At 43.3% G+C, this 20,571-nt stretch overlaps 1 protein-coding gene across 1 annotated transcript in view; it reads left to right on the plus strand.

The window, feature by feature from the left end:
- The window catches only part of OPRD1 (opioid receptor delta 1), a 193,161-nt gene extending 173,168 nt beyond the window's left edge, over window positions 1-19,993 (plus strand). The window contains exons 2-3 of the mRNA XM_085647661.1: window positions 7,841-8,193; window positions 11,120-19,993. Coding sequence (XP_085503787.1) covers window positions 7,841-8,193; window positions 11,120-11,652 — 886 coding nt within the window. The 3' untranslated portion in view covers window positions 11,653-19,993. The remainder of the gene's footprint in view (window positions 1-7,840; window positions 8,194-11,119) is intronic.
- The last annotated feature ends 578 nt before the right edge of the window (window positions 19,994-20,571 follow it).

Raw genomic sequence — 20,571 nt, forward strand, 5'->3', positions numbered from 1 at the left:
TGCAGGCTCAGGCAGGGAGCCACCCCACACTGGCAACCATTTCAGTTTGGCTGTCCTTAGTGAGTCTGTGTGCTTCTACTGTAAATTAGCTGTGTGCGGGACTCCATCCCGCCACCTGTTTCAAATGCTCAGGCCAAAACCAGGCGACTCCACAGCCCCAGGCAAGCAGAAAGATCCTCTAATGAAAGGCTCCACACCCTGCCAATAGCTGCTAGGGGGCGGCGGGCAGTAATTGGAAGAAGGGAGGGTGGCAAAAGAAAACAGAGTGTGGGAAATTATTACACGGCACGGCAACAGTTCGACTCTTGGCACCCCTGTGGAGCATGTCTTTAGAAGGAGGCCACAACTGATACTTCATAAACTGTTCGTTTTGCAGCTCCGTGCACTTGCAGCCCTGGATGTGAAATTACAACCCCCAGCCCCTAAGACACCCTGGAACCGATCAATTTGAAGCGATTGCTAGCTTCTGAGACAACAGCGGTGTAAAGAATGGGAGCTAGCAATTTGAGAAAGGGACTAACCCAAGGCTGCCCGAGGACAGGGTTGGCCGCGATATGTGCTCTGAAGCGTTTCAAACATGGGGGCATATTATCAAGCCAGGCGATAAAATTATCGCTGCTTTGGCGGCAGAAAACTGCCACTAAAACGGCGATAATGGGCTTGATAATATGCTCTATGGAATTCCAATTGAAGCCCATGTTAATTGTGAAGGACGTCTAACATGGGCTTCAATTGGAATTCCATAGAGCATATTATCAAGCCCATTATCGCCGTTTTAGCAGCAGGTTTCTACCGCTAAAGCGGCGATAATTTTATCGCCTGGCTTGATAATATGCCCCTAAGGGGCATATCAACAAGCAGGTGATAAAACATTATCGCCGCTTTCGCGGCCGATTTTGTCCGAAAAGCGGCGATAATTTTATCGCCTAATCAGCAAGGCCACGCTAACGCGTGAAACCTTGCTTTAGCGCCAGGATTCCTAACGCCCAGCTTTGCATCTCTAATGAGATGCAAAGTGGGCGTTCCTGACCTGGCATGACAGGAGAAATGTCGCTAAGCGACATTTCTCCTATCAGCAAGCCTAACGCTATGAAGCATAGCGTCAGGAAAAGTAGCGATAACACCTGTTATCGCTACTTTCCTAACACCTGCTTCAGGACTGACTTAGCCATGATATCCTATGGAAGGAGGATATCATGGCTAAGTTTGTGAGTCCCTATCAACAAGCTAACGTGAGATTATCGCTGGGTTTCCAGCGATAATCTCACGTTAGCCAGTTAGCGCTAGGATTTTTATCGCTGATGAGATGAATGAATGAATGAATGAAATAGATTTTATCACGCGCAACTTAGCCCAATGGGCGTCAAGGCGCCTAAATCAAAATACTACAACTCGCAGATCAGAACCAGCAGTATCTCATTGATAAGCCATAGTGAAAAACCACGTCTTCAGAGCCTTTTTAAACAAGTCAATTGAGGGAAGGGTTTTAACCTCAATTGGAAGAGCGTTCCAGAGCTTGGGGGCGACTACAGAAAAAGCTCTCGCTCCCCATCTGGCTAGTCTTGTACGAGGCACTACCAATTGAGATAGCCCTGCCGACCGAAGTGATCTGGAAGGGATATAACGTTGCTAATAGCACGCTATCTCAGCGATAAAAATCAGCGCTAGCCGGCGATAATTATCCGAGCGCTAAGTGCGCTCAGCGATAATTATCGCCGGTTGTTGTTGATATGCCCCTTAATGCGTTGGCTGTCTTTCCTGGAGGCCCGGGGCGCTGCAAGCAACTAGTTTCTCTCCAGGCCCTGGGCTCTGCATTCATTTCAATCAATGATTATATTAGTCCGCCACAGCGGCGAGACTGGGCCGGTGTGAGCAGCAGAGGCAGTGCTGCGGCGAGCCACGCCCTGATTGCATTGCGGCTGGCACCGCCTGCAAACCGGTAGCCTGCCAACCGCCTTACTCAAACTCCCGCATTGGCACTAGCTCATGACGTCCGGCTTTGCGACTAAAAGCAGCGGGGTGTGGCGGCCGGAATGTCACAATTATAAGAAGATACCTTGTTATAGTACTTACTAGCAGCAGTGACCTCAACTGTGCAGGGAGCGCCCCAAGCCTGAGGAGCAGTGGCGACGTGCTGCTACAACACACAGTTTGCAGTGACAGCTCAGACACATGCATATGCCAGACAATGCCTTTCAGTGTGGTGATGCGGAGCACCACACTGAAATGCGTTAGTCTAGCGCGTGATGCGTGGTACTTGGCAGGCCTGCCAGTGCCCAAGGCTTTTTGTGAGACATTTTTTTCCCATCATTATTCAGGACTGCTCTGATGCTCAGACCTCGAGAGACTGACACACCCCCTTCCCAAACCAGCACAGATTATCACGGCCAATTGTCATATATCGAATGACAATGGGCAAGCCCAACAGAGAAGCCTCGCCACGGGAGATGCTGATTCCGAGAGGCAGAGTTTTCACTCCTCTTGGAAGGGGAAGCGGTGGGGGCAATAAACAGGTTTCTGCTTTAGTCCACGCTGTGGGTGGCCACAATCCCATTCATCCGTTCCACAGAAGCACAGAGGTGGCAGTGCCTATTTGCGAATGCACATCTATGTAATAAATCAGCCAGAAATTAGTATGTGTATCTATGCAGTACAATGTGGTGCTCTCCAAGCAATACGTCTCCCTTCACCCTCAAGGAGACAAAGGGGCACATGCATCTAAGGTTTTTGCGAGCGCAAACGGTGCGAATCGCAAAAATGGTCCGTTTGCGCCCGCAAAAAGACCTTTTGCGATGCATGAAGGGTAATGGCACTCGCAATTTGAGAAATCGCAAATATTTGCGAGTTCTCAAATTGCGATTGCATTTAAGGAATCGCAAATTGAGATTCCTGAAATGCAATCCATTAAGGTAAAAAAATTAGCGATTTCGCTAATACGGGGCGCAAATTACCATGAAGTTGGACTTCATGGTAATTTGCAAAAACCTTGAAAAATGCACTAAAGTGCATTTTTCAAAGTTCCATTTTACACACACACATCCCCTTGGGGCATGTGTGTGTCGAAGATGAACTCATATGCAGATTTAAGGGGTGCAACAGGGTGTCCTTTTGACACCCTGGCACCCTTGAAATTGCATTCTCAATTTGCGATTCTCTAATTGAGAATCGTAAATTGAGAATGTCTTCCCATTCATTCCTATGGGCCTCTAGGCCCATAGGAATGAATGGGGAGGTATTCCTTAATTGCGACTCGCAATTTGCGAGTCACAATTAAGGAATGTTTAGAAATCGCTATTTTTTAAACGATTTCTACATGCATGGGCTTTTGCGCTTCCTTATTGGCGAATCCTTATTTTTCGCTAATAAAGAATGGCAAAAGGCATTTTCGATGCATGTGCCAGAAAGAGCTCTAAGGAAAAACATCTCCGTTGAGTTCACAAGTGACATACACATATGCTGAGTCCGTTGGACGAAACACGTGCCGGCTGCCAGTGTGTTTATGTATATGGATCTTTTGAGAAGAAAAGAATAAGGGAATAAAGAGAAAGGAATGTTTTACGGACTCCCTGTGATTACTACGTTGGTTACTGCCTATACTACAGTATGGACTAATTTGGTGTGCCTCGGCATATGTGCACGACACTCCCATTCATGGTGGCCAGGCAAGGTATCCTTGCCTCTCTACAAACCACTCATCTCAAGCCCAGAATTTAAGTGCAAAGCAACCCCCTGCTTTACCTGTCGCTTGCAGATTTGGCACTTAATTGAGAGGCTTTGCCACTAGGTACCTTTGGCGATGGGTTTCCTGGGCTTTAGTGCCAGCGCAGTGCAGCTTTTAAATGACCTTAGCCAAAGGACGGCCCCACAAAATGGGTTACTCTTTTTCAGAGAGATCAAATGTTCGATGTTGTACTCCTTCCTTGAAAATATAATATGATGTCCTTTAAAACTAAACCAGTGACACTGAAAGTGTTTACGCCTGTAGTTTAATCTTTAAGATTATGCAGAAGATGATGGATTATGTGGCAAATGGGGCAAATCTATGCGAAAAACAGTGCAGCAGCACAATTGCATAATGCCATGGATATAACCTACAGGCTTCATTCTGGACAGTACCAACCAAACTATTCCGCTTTCTAAGAACAATGGATCATGGTATGAAAAACACCTAAGTACAGTGCTACAAAATGACAGGCACTACAACAAACGCATTGTTACCACGTGTTCCATTACAACGCAAGCCGTTACAATGACTTGCTTTAGGGAACGCATTGTTGGATTTTAAATCCAACACCTTCCCTACTGTTGCACTGACTGGAGTTAGAATAGGAAAATATACTATTCCAAAGGCCAGCACTTCCCTAAAGCAAGTTGTTGTAACGACTTGCGCTGTGTGGACCGCGTAGTAACAACGCGCTCGTTGCAATTTCCCACGTTGTAATGACATGCGTTGTAAAAGCATGCGTGAATACATCAGACATTCGCTGAAAACACTATGTGAAGCTGCCACACATGACGTGGGGACACTTAGCAGCTACTGATCACTATTTACATCACGGGGAACAATCGAGAAAATGTCTTTTGCCTTCCCTGCCGCTTGTTCACCCATCTCACATCTTGTATGGTAATTTATATTGTGGGCTTTTCATCACAGCCCTACAAGTTCAGCAAACCCAGCTCTGTTCATATGCCGGATAATTGGGTTCATGAGCAGGATTAAAAAACAGGCAGCTGAAATAATAGGCAATCTCCCAGGAGCCTTTCTTGGCGCGTGGCACGTGTAGCATTTCAGCCGTCAGCATCTGCACACATCTTTGCAAACAAGAATAGCTTATACGTTTGAAGGGAAGTGGACTTGATGATGGCGAGTTGAGTGTTAGATTTCTCAGACCTGTCCACTCACACGGTGCCACAGTGTGTCCAACAATATCAATTCACTTCGCATGTCAACCTGGTGAAGGACCAGTGATACACAAGTACAAGCAGGCGAGCTGGAAACCCCTGTACTTAGGGGGTCTCCAACCTTTTCTGTACTGAGAGCTACATAGGTTCAATGAAACACATTGAGATCTACTAATATTATTAGTGTTATATAATCTCCATTTTTATATGCATATTAATTCTAGCAAGCAAAAGCTTTCTAATTTAATAAGCTGGGCTTCACACAAGTGAGCTTCTCAGAGGCAGCTGGAGAGCTACTCTAGCTCACGAGCTACTGGTTGGAGACCCAAAAATTAAGCTTGCATGTTTGGAGTCTCTGAACAGATGATGTCCATTACAGGTATTAGATACACCACAGGATATTGGAGGCAGCTTCAGCAAGCCTCTGCTTGTTTTGGGGGGGGGGAAGTTGGTAGGGGCGGGTGCAGAAATCCTTCTCCTGCAGGTATCGGCAGAAAGGATGGCCCCCCTTCTCTCACAGGAAGACATTTATTTTTAAGACGGTAGGAATTATTTTCTCCATATAAATGTGAGACTGTTCTTTCAGAGTTTCTGTAATGCTTCCTAATTCTACTCAAAGCACCTTTTTCTGCTATTGCATCTTTGGAGGATTTCAAATAAAATATATAACCTGTTTGTTGTCCTTTGCCGTGGGTCCCATTGAAGGTTACTTTATAGCTGGGCTGTTAACACATTCAAATGAGAAAGTCAGTGCTGAATGCCAAAATATAGCTAGCAAAAATATCACCTGACAGATATATTGTGTGATAACTGTTATTTTATTAACTCCAATGGGGGTATATCATAGTGAGCGATATTTAGGAGAATATTTATGTCAGACAATATTTTGGTTACAATATTCTGGCACCATACCAAAGTCAAATGATTTATATAGCACACACCAGGAAGCAAACCATCTCTTAGCTTGTTATCTTTGCAAATAAAAGTACTGCATGAACAGTTTGGTCTTCTTTGGTGGCTCTGGCGTTAACCTTAGCAAACTGGTTGAAATGTCCCAATGTAGAATGTATCAAAACTCTGAACCAGTCATTCTATTTATGTTCAGCAGTCTTATTTTCTACTGTCTCCCTGCATAAATCTGAAAACATATATATTTAAAGATTTTTTTTAGTCCCTGGTGCCGGAAATGCTTTCAACACAGTGTAATCAATTTCTTAAATCTCTAAGAGGATTAGTTGTTTGTGTTTTTTGATTTCAGAGTCTTTTTTGTCATTTATAGTGTGGTTTTATTTTAGTATACATTTTTATTGGCATGTGAAACAAACCAGAACACAACATATTACATCAACATACATGTCACAGTAATCTACCCCGTGCCCCACCCACTGTGCTCTGCCTTAACAAGGCATTGGATATTAATGGTGGCCATCAAGGGGAGCCAGCGAGGACACAGGCCCAAGCATGTAGCACCACAGGTTCAGAGCGCCCCAAATATAGCCTTTGCCGTCTGTCCCGCTACCATTCCCTGTCTAGTAATCAGTTCACGTATTCCCCCGCAGCATTCACACACAACCCACAAATGTTCTTCATGGGGGCGTAGCATTCAACAGCGTGAGTAGCTCAGCAAGCAGAGCTACCCAAGCCTGGAAATCATCCGCTAACGTATTGTCTCCCCGAGATTTCCGCATGCTGCTTTCTTCCGCCACCGCCCTCTTAGCCACATCTCTCATCCAATCGTCAACCTAAGGAGGGCTTGGGGATATCGAACAGATAGCCAACCTTTGCTTAGCAAGCATCAGCCCCAACAATAGGAATTTCTACTAAGGGTTATCTTCTTTCGTACTGGAATCATGCTTAGCAAGCACTGTTTAACATCTCTGGAGACTGTCCATCCCGTATCAGTCGATCAATTACTATCTGCCAGTAGGCGTCCAGCTCGCGGTATCATCATAACATGTGTACAAAGTCTGCCCCAGTGGGGGCAGTAGGACGGCCGCACAGAGTAAATAGCATGCAATGAGATTGGGGTGAGACACACCTGATGTACTATATTGTATTGTATTAGTTTGAATCTTAGGGTTGTAGAGGTCTTCTTCACCCTCTCATGCATGCCCTCCTACTCCTTATCTGTGAGAGGTTCACCCAGTACCTCTTGCCACCTACTCTGAACCAGTAGGGCGCATATTAGGAGGTCCTTCTGCAGCGCCTTGTAAACATGTGAGACCAACTTTTGACCCTGTGTCATATTGAGCAGTGTCACCTGAGTCTGCAACTCCTGGGGTGCGTCCGGAAAAGTCACCCAAATACCACACACTGTGGCTGATATTTTAGCAAACTACATAAATTGTCCCTGTCGCAAATTGAGCATCACCACCGCATCAGTCAGGGTGACAACCTTATCATCGGGATAGAGATCCTGCAGGGTGTCACAACCCCAGCACACCACCGATTCACGGACATTGTCTGTGAGATCTACGCGCATGGGTGCAGTGTCCAGACGCACAAGTCTGGGGCATAGGGCGTACGCCACAACACCCGCCACACTACCCTCTCCCAGGCACAACACACCCACCCGATCATGTACGGGACCCAGTCTGGGACTCCGGCACACATCAGGTGCTTTAACAGGGGACCCCCTCCATATGCACCCCTGAACATCTGGTGCTCCCAGTTGTTCCCTTCATTGGACCAGTGCACTGCAGGTTGCAAATGGGCAGCTAGGCAGTATCACTCCGAGCATGGTAGGTTTGCACTGTGTTTTTACACTTGGCTAGGTTTTATAATGGGATTGAGGTAGCATGTTTAGAACAATCTCCAACTTAGTGTTTTCACTTTATAATAAAATTAAAAGTTACAGTTCCGCCCACTACTGCAGATTTAAAATTAAAATATTTAACTATATACATATTCTTTAAAAGGATTATCTTTCTTTCTCCAGATATACAAAAATGAAGACAGCGACAAATATCTACATTTTTAACCTGGCTCTGGCAGATGCCCTCGCCACCAGCACACTACCGTTCCAGAGCGCCAAGTATCTGATGGAGACCTGGCCTTTTGGGGAGCTGCTCTGTAAGGTGGTTCTATCCATTGACTACTACAACATGTTCACTAGCATATTTACCCTCACTATGATGAGCGTGGACCGGTATGTGGCCGTCTGCCACCCGGTGCGGGCATTGGACTTTCGCACTCCAGTCAAAGCCAAGATGATCAATGTCTGCATCTGGATCCTGTCATCCATCATCGGGGTGCCCATTATGGTGATGGCGGTTACCAAGACGGACAAAGGTAGGTGTTGAGGTTTACGCCGTCCTGCTTAATACAGTGCCTTGATTATATGTTCATGGTATTTAGATGTGAACTCTTTGGAGCCGATTCACAGAACTAATCTGAGATAAAATCCTAAACGTACTACTTTTGGTATTCACAGAAGGCATTTAGTAGTAGTAAAGTTAGTAATCCTAACTTTACTACTACTTAACTGAGACAAAATACTAACTTTACGACTTTTGGTATTCACAGAAGGCATTTAGTAGTAGTAAAGTTAGGAATCCTAACTTTACTACTACTAAACTGAGACAAAATACTAACTTTACGACTTTTGGTATTCACCAAAGGCATTTAGTAGTAGTAAAGTTACGAGCCCTAACTTTACTACTACTAAATGCCTTTTGTGCATACCAAAATTCGTAAATGTAGGATTTTGTCTCAGTATAGTAGTAGTAAAGTTAGGAGTCCTAACTTTACTACTACTAAATGCCTTCTGTGAATACCAAAAGTAGTAAGTTTATGATTTTATCTCAGATTCGTTCTGTGAATCTGCCCCATGAATAGTAAATGCATTCTTGCCCACATCTACTTACCTTCTTCACATTTGTATGCTAGTTGCTATTCTGGGTAGAATATTTTTGCTTCCACATTATGTTCTGATATACAACCCTTCAGGGAGCCCATCAAACTCTAATATATACCATGACAACTGCTAGAGACAGCCTGTCATGCTCTAATATATGATTTCAGATACCAGAGCTAGAACACATAAAACAAATTCTGCTCTCACTTCAAAGAGAAAGCATCTATTTTACCTAAGCAAAATGGAATCTAAAATCTAGACTTCACAAACTTTCCATTTACGCCACTCTTCAGCCACACACACCTCCAATCATGCATTGTTGATTTGGACAATGCAAGAGCACTCTGAGAGCACATGAGCCGTAGATACATGCTACACAAATATGCAACAATATACTATACTAAAGGGCTGACGTAGAGTTTGAAGGAATAGATATTTCTTCACAAATGTGGTGAATGTCCCATTTTCGGTTTTATAAGTGCATTCTAGCCTATGGCACTTGTTATATGGTAGACTGCATATCTGTCATGTATGAATATTGTATTCCGTCCACCACGCTCTAAATACAGCCCTAAGATTGGTTCCCTCTCTTGAAGGAGTTCAACATCACATTCTGATCTAATTGTACACTAATGTCTTGACCACGTCTCCCAAGCAGCTAATCTTAACCTACTCGACTATCCTAGGACATCAAAACTGTCACACAGTTTTATAATGGCTAAAATAGCATCACACATTGACGCTATCTTTCAGCCACTGCAAAAGCTTCTCAACACTATCGATTGTTGCCACTAGAGGGCTTTTATTATACAAAATAATCCTTTTTCAACCACTAGAGGGAGTTCATCACAAAGTTAGCTTATTTTTCAGTCAGCAGAGGGAGATCCTCCCCAGCTGAAGCCTGTCCAAGCCGCAGCTGATACCTGTCCAAGCCACAGCAAGAAAAGCATAAAATGCTTTTATAAATCTACAGTAATGAGAGAGACAGAGAGGGGTGGAAAGTACATCGAACACATGGATCTTTCTATTCCACAAAAAAAGATGCCACAAATCTCTGGAATCCCTAGCAGGAACTAGAGAGAGCTCATTATTTGCTGGTATCGTGCTTCATGTTTCCAAGGGAAAAAGTGGCTCCCTCTGACGTATTTCTATGCCCACAATTATTCGATTTAAAAACTGTGAGTAACATCTTGTCCAAATATCTCTCACTAGAATATGATTGTCATTAAAGGTGTATATTTACGCCTTGACACAACAGACAAGCGCTAAAGTACCCCCTGCTCTACATTAAAAGGATATTGCAAGTCCACAAGGAGTTCCATGATTATAGAGGAACGAGCTATATTAGATTATGGAACTCCGAGGTGCAGCTACAGCCTGTGCAGGTAAGAGCGATGGGGTGGTGGGGCCGAGTGTGGGGGGGATTTCGACAGACGACGATGAGGGAAAATGAATTATTTATTTAATGTTCCCTCGTGGTCGTCTGTCGAACGCCCCCAACCCGGCTCACCGCTCTTACCTGCACGGGCCGCTCCTGCCGAGGTGACTTGGAATATCCTTATCTTGTAACCCAAAGGGTACTTTATCCCATATAACACGTGGCCACATAATCACCTTAACCATGTAAAACCTTGGTGCATAGCTCTTTCATATGAAAAAGTCAGCATTTTGGCAAACATGAAGAATGAAAATAAAACCTCTAGTGAAAAATTAAACATATCAAAAACCTGTTAGATATTTGTTGCAAACAGACATTAGAAACAGTTCAATAGAAGGCAGCTAAAAAGAAATCTGCTTGAATGTGTAGAACGATGCCGAAAGATTCTAGCTTTCCTCTATCTAAGGTGTGCAAAAAAATAAACATAATCTCTCTGCTTGTCATTGTAAGCTATTAAAATAGAGCAGAAGAAAGAAAAGCAAGGTTCTGTTTTCGATTATGCTGTATGACCTGACCCACCTTTCACCTTGGCTGCTGGCTCTGGTAGCAGGCATTGTGGTATCAGAACTCAACTGTATTAACTTATAATAGTCGAGCTCTGACGTCTTTTCTTTAAAATCAGAGACTGGGTGCGTCACAAGTTTCTGATTGTAATGAAATTAGAGAATGCCATTTATACAGTGATTACAGAATCCTGTGTGTTATAATAGCCTTTTACTGGGGCTCATTTTTCAGAAATGCCTAATGTTATCGCCAAACAATAGTCTAGGCCAGTTACTCCAAGACGTGCTTTTCAAGTCCCCAAAGGACTCCACAGTACTTTTCTATTGGAAACAGTGAGTCCATGGTTCATGCTTAATAGGCATATGAATAATGTTATCAGGAAGATGGTATTCACCTGTGTATTGTTTCTCTTTTTACAGCTGGCACCATTTACTGTACCCTGCAGTTCCCAGGCCCCGAAGGTTACTGGGACACAGTCACCAAGATCTGTGTCTTCATCTTTGCCTTCCTGGTTCCTGTCCTGGTGATCACCATCTGCTACGGTCTCATGATCCTCCGCCTGAAGAGTGTGCGTCTGCTCTCTGGCTCCAAAGAGAAAGACCGCAATATGAGAAGGATCACCCGCATGGTCTTGGTAGTGGTAGCAGCCTTCATCATCTGCTGGACACCCATCCACATCTTCGTCATAGTCTGGACCATGGTGGACATTGACAAGAAGAACCCCTTCGTGATTGCCAGTTGGCACTTTTGCATTGCCCTTGGCTACACTAACAGCAGCCTCAATCCTGTCCTGTACGCCTTCCTGGATGAGAACTTCAAACGCTGCTTCCGTGACTTCTGCCTGCCCTTCCGTGCCAGGATGGAGCAGAGTAGCTTCACACGGGCCAAAAACGCCACCCGGGAGCGTGTGTCTACCTGCGCTCCGTCAGAGGTTATGAACAAGCCGGTATGACTAGACATGGACAACCGCCGACGCGGCTCCCGCAGCAGGAGAGAAGAGCTGCAATCAGAAGTGACTCAAATCTCGACTACGGAATTCTAGCATTAGGAGCTGGGGCTGCAGGGCAAGTGAAGGAACCTAAGCTGCTGCCACATGCCTCAGAACTGGAGGGACAAAGAACAGAGTTGGGGCACTCAAGTGTTCAGCAAAGTTATTAACTGCAACCCAGCTCTAAAAGCAGCCCTGTGCCTCAAGACTGAGGGTTCTACTGGGGCCCTCAGCACCCACAGTCCCAGCTCTTGCACCCCAGAGAGGATGAGTGAAAGATAGGACGTGACTAAAAACCATAGTGGTCCAACGAGAGATGTATCTCTCGAAATGGCTAGAAGAACACAGGATTTTAAAATGTATAGATAATTTATGTGTTATATATTTAAGGTTCATTTTTATTTAAATAATAAAACAGAATGGCCTTATTTAGAGAGCCAGAAAAGAATTTACTGGCAAACTGCCTGAACTGCTGAGACAGTTGACTTTTACCTCCAAAGTATGCGTGATGGAAATAGGAGACAAGCTTAAGAAAGCGACTCTTCAGTGACACATGAGACTTATTTTTCTTACTAGTGGGAACTGCTTCTGCCATTGTTGCTCTTTGAGGAAATATAAAGTAGCAAAGTTTCCACGTTTGTTTTGCATTGTCCCATCAGAACTGTGTTGATATTATTGCAAGCTGAGGACCACTAATAAGACATGCTGGACACCCAACGTGCCAAAGTTGGAAAATGCAATTCTGCCCTTGGCACCAAGCAATTTTAAAAAAACGTAAGTTTGAGAAGATAAGGTGTCCTATATCTGAGATCCTCATGCCGGCTTTAGAATTGTGACTCCCTTCTCAACACCGGCACAGTTTTCCCATCAGAGTAGAATCATCTCCCCCTCCGTGTGCTGCACTGAAGTGAAGGCCTCCATTACTGAAGGAAGTGGGGCTGGCTCTTTACCAAAACAATCAGGATTTTTGTACATGACTCTAAGATGTAAATGGAAGACTAAGGCATTCCCAACCCTCACCTCCTCACCCCTTCCACCATTGACACACAAGATGTTTTAAGTATGGACATCAAGCGTTGGCCACTGGGACTCAAAGCTTGAAGTGGAAGTGGCCGTGTTAGTCCTTCAGTAGAAATGACTTTCCAGGACCTGTTCTGCCTTTTATGTTTGATGGTCTTGTTCCTTTCCCAGGAGCTGCCGACACCTCTTGGATTGTACCATTATTCGTAATATGCTGTGCTTCTGGTTACCCCTTGCCTTACCCATCGATGTAAATGTAGCTACCCTTTCACCTTCATGATGCAACAAAACCAGGCACTGTTGCAGGACAGTTCAAAACATTAAGAACCTAGTGGCTGTTTCATAAAGATTTGTTTATCTTGATTATGCCCGATCCAAGGCTAAGTCTCAGTGTTTCTTAAGTTTACATTAGATTTCTCAGTAAAACCACACAAAAGGGATGAAACTCTTTGGAAGATTCAAATCTAGCTGGAGTTCAGCTCTTGGAAAGTTTGAATGACACTTCAAGAGTGTCTATCTTTCAATACTAACACTCAAACCCCTCAAAATCTATCCATTTTACAAAAGTCTTCATATCCCCTCCGACATCAAAATATAAAAGAAGACACAAAAATAAAATACAAAATGAGCTTGTTGTAGCGCATGCGATGTAACATCTCATATTCGGCTGACAGACTAGAGGCATCAAACTACACTGGGCCCACAGTTATTTTCATATTACATTCCCAGACCACTATCCCACACCAGGAGATAAAGCCTACTGTCCATTCCCTCCTCCAAAAGAAGCACTTAACTTTGGCATTACTATAGTCAACTCAATAATTCAACATTACAAGGTGCATACAATTGTTAACCAATATCTTAAGAAGAAATACCACCTTTGCATGAAAGTCTAATGGAGTGCCTCAGAATTTTAAAAATCTTTTCTAAAATTTCAGGCAAAACAGAGACAACAAAAAGGGCCTATGCGTTCAAAATTAACTTAAGTGTTTCAGGGCAGTCTGAAGGTTATAGTTTATATGTAGTGTCTTAAAACAGGTACATGTCAACGGCGCATAATGCATACATACGTATAGTCTACAGAATCCTCCTACTGCTAATAACAAAGACTGATGCCATCAGAAACCAACCAATTGGCCGTCCTAGATCATGTGGGCAAAACACCCACAGACGGCCAGCCATACACACGTACCATTCTTGACTAGACACAAAACCAATCTCATGGACTATTTCAGACTTAAACAGTTTCTCAAAGAGTGCTTCAACGCAGGTCGAAGTCTCACCACCAATATTCTGGACAGCAAGGCTTCCTTAATCCCAAACTGGCCTGGCCTAGTTAATACCTCTGGCCAGTCCCAAAGAAGGAACAGCCCGAGGGCCTCTCCTATTCCAGCCATGGTCTTTCCTCCCAGATCAGGGTCCAACATGCTGGAAACCCCAGAGTGCAACAGTGCTTTTTCTGGACTTAGCCAGTCTTTCCGCCTATAGGAGATCGACAGTGCTTTCGTCTCATCTACCCCTGGAACATAGTCCAGTTCCAAGTAGAGTAAGGACAACCTGGAACTGCTTAACGTGTGCTCTCTCTTCTTGAGAATCTACACCGAATGCATAACTCATATCTCTGCCCAACAATCTTCTGACCCTCAGAAATAAAATCCTGTTGTTAAAAACGAGCAAGTAATTCCCCATTTTTTGGAAGTCTAGGGAATTGGGAGCATGTGATTTACACAATACAGAAAAGGATAGCCGCTACCTAAGTGATGTGGCGTGCAGAATTCTCCTGTGTTACGCCTTTCAAATCTGAGAGCAAAGCTGGAAGCTGGGCATCCCATGGGATCTGTCCAGATCCAGTCCCAGAGGATGAAGGGGAAGGTTCAATAAGAACTGGAAGGGGATCGAGTGCCTATTATCTACTAGTTTAAGAACAGCTATGAGGCTCCAAATCTAGTAACCATAATTTGAACGTAATGTTAATATACGATAGTCTTACAATTTGTGTGTCAAAATATCTTCAAAATGAGCTAAACTGAGGCATTACTTGTACTCATGGTTAGTGGAATTATGCGATTTTGTGCCCATAACACTTTCTGCATAATTATGGATTTGCCACATTTGCAGCATAATCCACCATCTGTTGCATAATGTGAAGGTTTTAACAAAAAAAACTTAGGGGCAGATTTACAAGCCCCTTGCGCCACTTTTCCGTCACTTTTAACATGGGAAAAGTGACACAAAAGTGGCGCAAGGGGCTTGTAAATATGCCCCTTAGTTCCTAAAATAAACGGATCAAAGGTTACTAAACATGCAGCAACGCGAGTTGCCGCACACTGGAAGGCCCTTCACAAACACTGACAGGTCACTTTTCAGTTGTTTATTGATGTGTTAAGGTGTAAAAGTGGTACTAATGAGGTGAAACCTTTACCCATACCATGTTAACATCAGTAAAAATAACAAAATAATGAGGTAATAATATATACATTTTGCAGCATTCCTATATATAACTTGCCTTTTCGTGCCGCATAATCTAGTCTACCCTGCCATGTAATTTGGTCGTCCCCTGCCACATAATTCCAGTTGCTCTCGCTATGCTCAATAAGGATGGAGGAGTTGCAATCCTCAGGTAACTGTGCAAAAAGGTTTTTAAAATGATGAGGTGCTTTTATGGCCAATTTAAGGCCTTAATTTCAGCCCTGGGTGATGACAGGGTATGTATTAAGTGAAGCCGCAAAAGAGACTCTCTTAAAGTTCTTGAGCCTTACCCGAGGTGCTGGTACGTTCTACAATACCCTTCACCTGGCAGAGGCCAGTGACTGTGACATGATATCAGAATTCTAGCGTATTTTATCGATATTTAGTTGAAGTGCCTAATAATTGTATTTAAGCAGACAAAACCTTGTGGAACAGGTGTCGTAAGATAAAAGACCAGTTAAAACAAAAATGAGGCTAGAGATACATTATCTTTATGGCACGTGGTATTCCAAGGTAACTGAAGTGACCTCCGAATTCAGGGTGACAGACAGAAAAGTTAGCGTCAAGCTTGACAAGTTAAAGGGCCTCAGGTCAGGCACAAGACAATATTGGTTAAGATGCATGATGGTACCAGGAGGTTCCAAAGCGATACCAAAGGGGATGATGGACGGAGCGTTTGAGCAAATCAAACACTCGCCCCCAGTCAACTGTTCTGGGTTTAATCCATCATCATTCTTTAGCTCGCTCCACCACCCCTGTTCAGACAGTACCAGGAGGTTGGCATAAGAGAATGTAAAGACCCCCTTGACAGAAAATGTCTGAACTGCATTAAACTGCTACCCCTCCCGTCATCTCACTGGCTACAGCCCGGTAACTCTTGGGGCTCGCAGTTCTCATCAGTTTTTGCCCACCCATCCACTTCAGAAAGGCTTCAACACCTTCCGCTGCTCCAACTAATGTGTCCCTTCCACTAAACCAGCCAGTATACACAATGTTCAGGAGTGTGGGCACATGGTCCAAGCAGGGATGGTATTCTAAGAGGTACAAGGCCACAACTAGACTTTGTGTCAAAAGCAGGCATGGTGTATATAAGCTGGCAGAACGTGACTTAGGGACGGGGCAACTAGTTCATAGTGGGCGCACTACAAGCAAATAAGCACAAGTCATGGAACACATTGGCTTCTCATTTAAAATGCTTGGTTGGCTGAAACAATGGAAATGCAACAGGAGTGATGGCGTGGTCTTTGGAATAGTACTGGGTAAAAATGTCCAGGAAGAGAGTTTCTAAGTCTAGGCAAAAACCACTAAAACCTTAATTAAGTGCTTCGTTGTTTTTTTTCTTTATGATTTTCTAGCGGTTAGAGAGATATGCTTTTGAGATAAAGAGGTCTCCAACCTTGGTGCTGGCTGGCCAGACTAATGCCAAATATCTCAGTTAACCAATGAAACCACAGATGATTCCTATTGAATGTATACTTTATCTCGTGCGAATGTTCTGCAAATGTGGACTAGCTGCTTAGCTCTTAGAAAAAGCTGAGGGGGCTTGACTAGATGGGGTAAAAAAAAAATCTAATTGCTCAGTGAGATGAGCAGCGGACTGGAGAATCTCCGACAAGGCTCCTAGGGCGTTAACAAGGTGCCCCCACAAGAAAACTGTTACCATTATCACTGTGGGATATCAATAGTGATTGGATTCTGGCCCAGGAGTCACTTAAAGACATGAATTATTTGATCTTGCAGGGATGGTAATGCTTATAGCAGGCTCTTCAATTGGATTAATATGGTTTTAAATCCCGGCCTTATTAGAAATGTGACACAGTATTTATTCCCACTTCCCATCCAGTGCAGCTATGTGTTCTAGCAAATTACACAGGTACAGAAATGCTGCAGATATAAAACTTTAGGATAAAGGGTGCATTGAAATGCCAAAGAGGCCAGTTTGCTTACGTCATTGAAATGAACAGCTCAACAGACTGAATACAATATATGTTTCTGGATATTCATGAGAGTTAATGTTAGTTAAAAAATGTGAGGAAAGGCTAACAATCTATCTTGCCGCACAGGCGAACTGCTGCTTGCCTTGCCTTATGGTGAAGCATAGCAGTGGCAGGAAACGGAAAGTACAGAAGACCATTTGCTCTGTAAAAAGGTACAACTTGGGGCAACTGTCAAGGCAGTCGGTGTTGAGATTAAGCTCAGGAAGGCCAGATACAAGCTAGTGTTTGAGGATAACAACTATCTAAGTGTTGCATTTAGACAGACAGTGCATGCATATATCCTACATGTGTAACCTGTACACAGATCAGGTCCTGTCAGACCACGGTGGATGCCCATGCGTGTACATTGACCGACTCTTGGCTATCCCATCTTATACAGAGGTAAAGCTCTTTCCACCTCTGTACTTGCTGGATCCGGCAGTTGAGAAGTTCAATGCCCACCAATCTTCCTAACTTCTCATAGCTGAACTGTCCCTAGACTCCTGAGATGAAACATCATGGGCCACACCAGCTGATCATCCTGAGATGGCTTCCAGATGTAGAGTGATCATTCGCCTTAGACTGTTTCTCTCACAGGTTAAGGAATTGCTCCAAAGGCAGGACAAATAATTCTGACATATACTGCTGTGATGGTGAATGTATTTATGGTAACCTTGGGAGACTTTCCCTAGGCGCATCTGGGTTTGTAGAGCAGATTCATTAGCGCCTTTGTGGAACCCCCAGGTAAGAGTCAGAACCCCAGTATCCAACAGACAAACGTAGGTGCGAGACCAGCAAATGCCACAGGTGAGAGACCAGAAAATATCAGCAGGAGAAGGACCTCAAGTGAAAGAAACCAGGAAAGCAAGAGTGTGGATGGAGCCATCTACATATGGTGTTTTGACCCACACCTACAGTAGTAATAAAAAAATACTACTTAGCAAGACAAGAGGGTGAAAGACTGAGGTTAATCATGGTTTTAGTTTAATTTCTGGGAATCAGTGATTTTGCACACAATGGAGGTCTGTGCTGTAGTGGATGTATCATCCTTTTTCGACATCACAGGCTCCCATGTGAAACACATAAAGGCACAAAAACCAATCATAATTCCATATTCTGTGGGAAGTGTACACAGATAACCATCACTTCTATCTCAAAAAATAAATTGTTTAGAATTGCAGTTTTAGATAAGAAACGTCTGGCTTGCTTCAGCAAGCGCAGAAAAACAATGTAAATTTCAAAGGCACGCTACCAGCTGTGATTCACATAAACATGTAAAATAAGTCATTAAAATGTAATCCTGTGTATTCATTTAATTTTCTAATTCAATTACTACAATTATCATATAAGCAATTTCTACTACCCATATGTATTCTATATGCGTTTCAATATTGAATATGGTGCATAAGACCTAAACACCATATGACTTCAATTTTGTAAGGGCTATAAGAAAATATATTACATCCCGCCACTTGGACCTAAGTTGGGCACCTGATTTTGAGTATAGGTCTATGGTGTATTTTTTTTTTTTTTAAACGTTATCACTAAATATATTCTTTATTTCCTGTTGACCAAAGGCAGCCCCTACGACAAACACTCACGTTAGCATCTAGCAACAGCAGTCTTGCCACTATGCGTCTCCTAATAGCAGACCTAAGCGTGATTCAATAAGCATATCATGCAGCAATATTTTTGGGCTAAAAAGTAGTGGCTTCTGCTAGCAGCAAAATATCTACTTTTTAACTGTTCTCATACAGAAAGGGCGATTTTGCAGGTTTAAATTCCATTCAAACGAACTGAGATGGCAGTACAGGTGGAACTGACCTGTTGGTGTGCATGAATTAGACCAATACAGGGATTCCGAGTAAAGACCGCAGCCAGTACACACATGGGCCTTTCCAGGCAACGCCTGAGGTCGCCTCGAAGATAAATAGTCTGCAAGAACTCTCTGTTGGTAATCTGTTAGCAAGTACAACTCACGAGTGAATCTGAGCTAGAGTCACAGCTATAAAACGCATGGAGCTCTGCAATTCTTTTTAAAGTGGCATTTCACAAATTCGAAATAAAGAAATCCTTAGGAAAAATGCGTCTATATTAATTATGTGTTAATATAGACGCCGTATAGACGTTGTTTAAAACTTGTGGTTTTAAACAATGGAAAAAAGACAGCAGAAATCAGCAGTTATTTTTTTTATTATAGATTAGCATTTTGCCTTTCAACTGCTGAGAAGCACAGGGAAGCACGAGAAATCAAAGTTGGCTGCCTCTAAATCTAAAACGTGATACAATAATGATTTATAGACTTCACTCCCTCCGCAGGTGATCAACAGATAACAAAACATCATCCAAGATGGCTGACAACTTCAATATTTGATCTTCGATGGTTAACATTGAACAAATTCTTTTAAAGGCGTGACGTCCACACAAGGAGATAACACCGTGTAGCTTTTTTCTGAAGATGGCCGACATCGACTGTACTATTCTAAATTGGCCATCATTTCTCTGAAATTAAAGTGCAAAGTGAACGATATGAATGTTTTTCTGACCTCTGTGCTGCGAATCCTTTTAACATGAATAATATATTTTCAGGATTAGAAACATTAAAGTATCAAGTTTATTTTTTAATAAAAACAAGAACTCGCCCAGAGTTAAAACGCAGGAGATAACGATGGCTTTATAATGCTCAGTGTAAGCGGAAGAACTAAACCTGAAAGGACTACATGGAGTTCCGGTGAGTCACAGGTGCGGTATATTAATGGCTTTCTCTCACAACATTATTAAATAGCTGTCCTTTCATCTGTTTCTCGTGTTTGATTAAATATTTATTGTTCCGGCCTTTTGACAGGAGAACGTTCTGACATTTCTGTATTGGATAGAATTGTCTTTTTCAATAAAGTGAGTGCAGTTGACAAAACGGTGATGATGTCTCCTCGTCGGCCTCTGATTGGGAGGAATGTATGCTGGGTGAGTGAGCACGGAGAACTCCTACTAAAATATGCAGTTTCCGCAGCCTCTTCCATCACATGAGTGGTCGAGGCAGCGTTTTCACCGATTCACATTTCTCTCATCAGCAGTGCAAGAGTGGATTTTTCTAAATTTTGAGGAGTGCCAACGGTCATAAACGTGTCTGCTAATATGGAAAGCATGGTTATTGAGGGAGAAAATATTCTCCATTGGCTGATAGCGCCAGCACATTTTTTTAAGAAGACAGTCACATTTCTCATGAAATCTTGCACAGACAACATCACATCGACCCTCAACACCCTTGATTTATCTAAAGTTTACAAAACAGCTGGCCCTTGAGCTTGGACTGACCAGTGCGCTACACACATGGGTTAAAGGAAATAATTGACGTTCAGGGAACCAGTAACGTGCAACTAATGGTGGGGAAATGTTCCATTGATCTGAAAGTGTCAGA

Source organism: Triturus cristatus, chromosome 3_2, assembly GCF_964204655.1.
Source record: "Triturus cristatus chromosome 3_2, aTriCri1.1, whole genome shotgun sequence".
Classification (NCBI taxonomy): domain Eukaryota; kingdom Metazoa; phylum Chordata; class Amphibia; order Caudata; family Salamandridae; genus Triturus; species Triturus cristatus.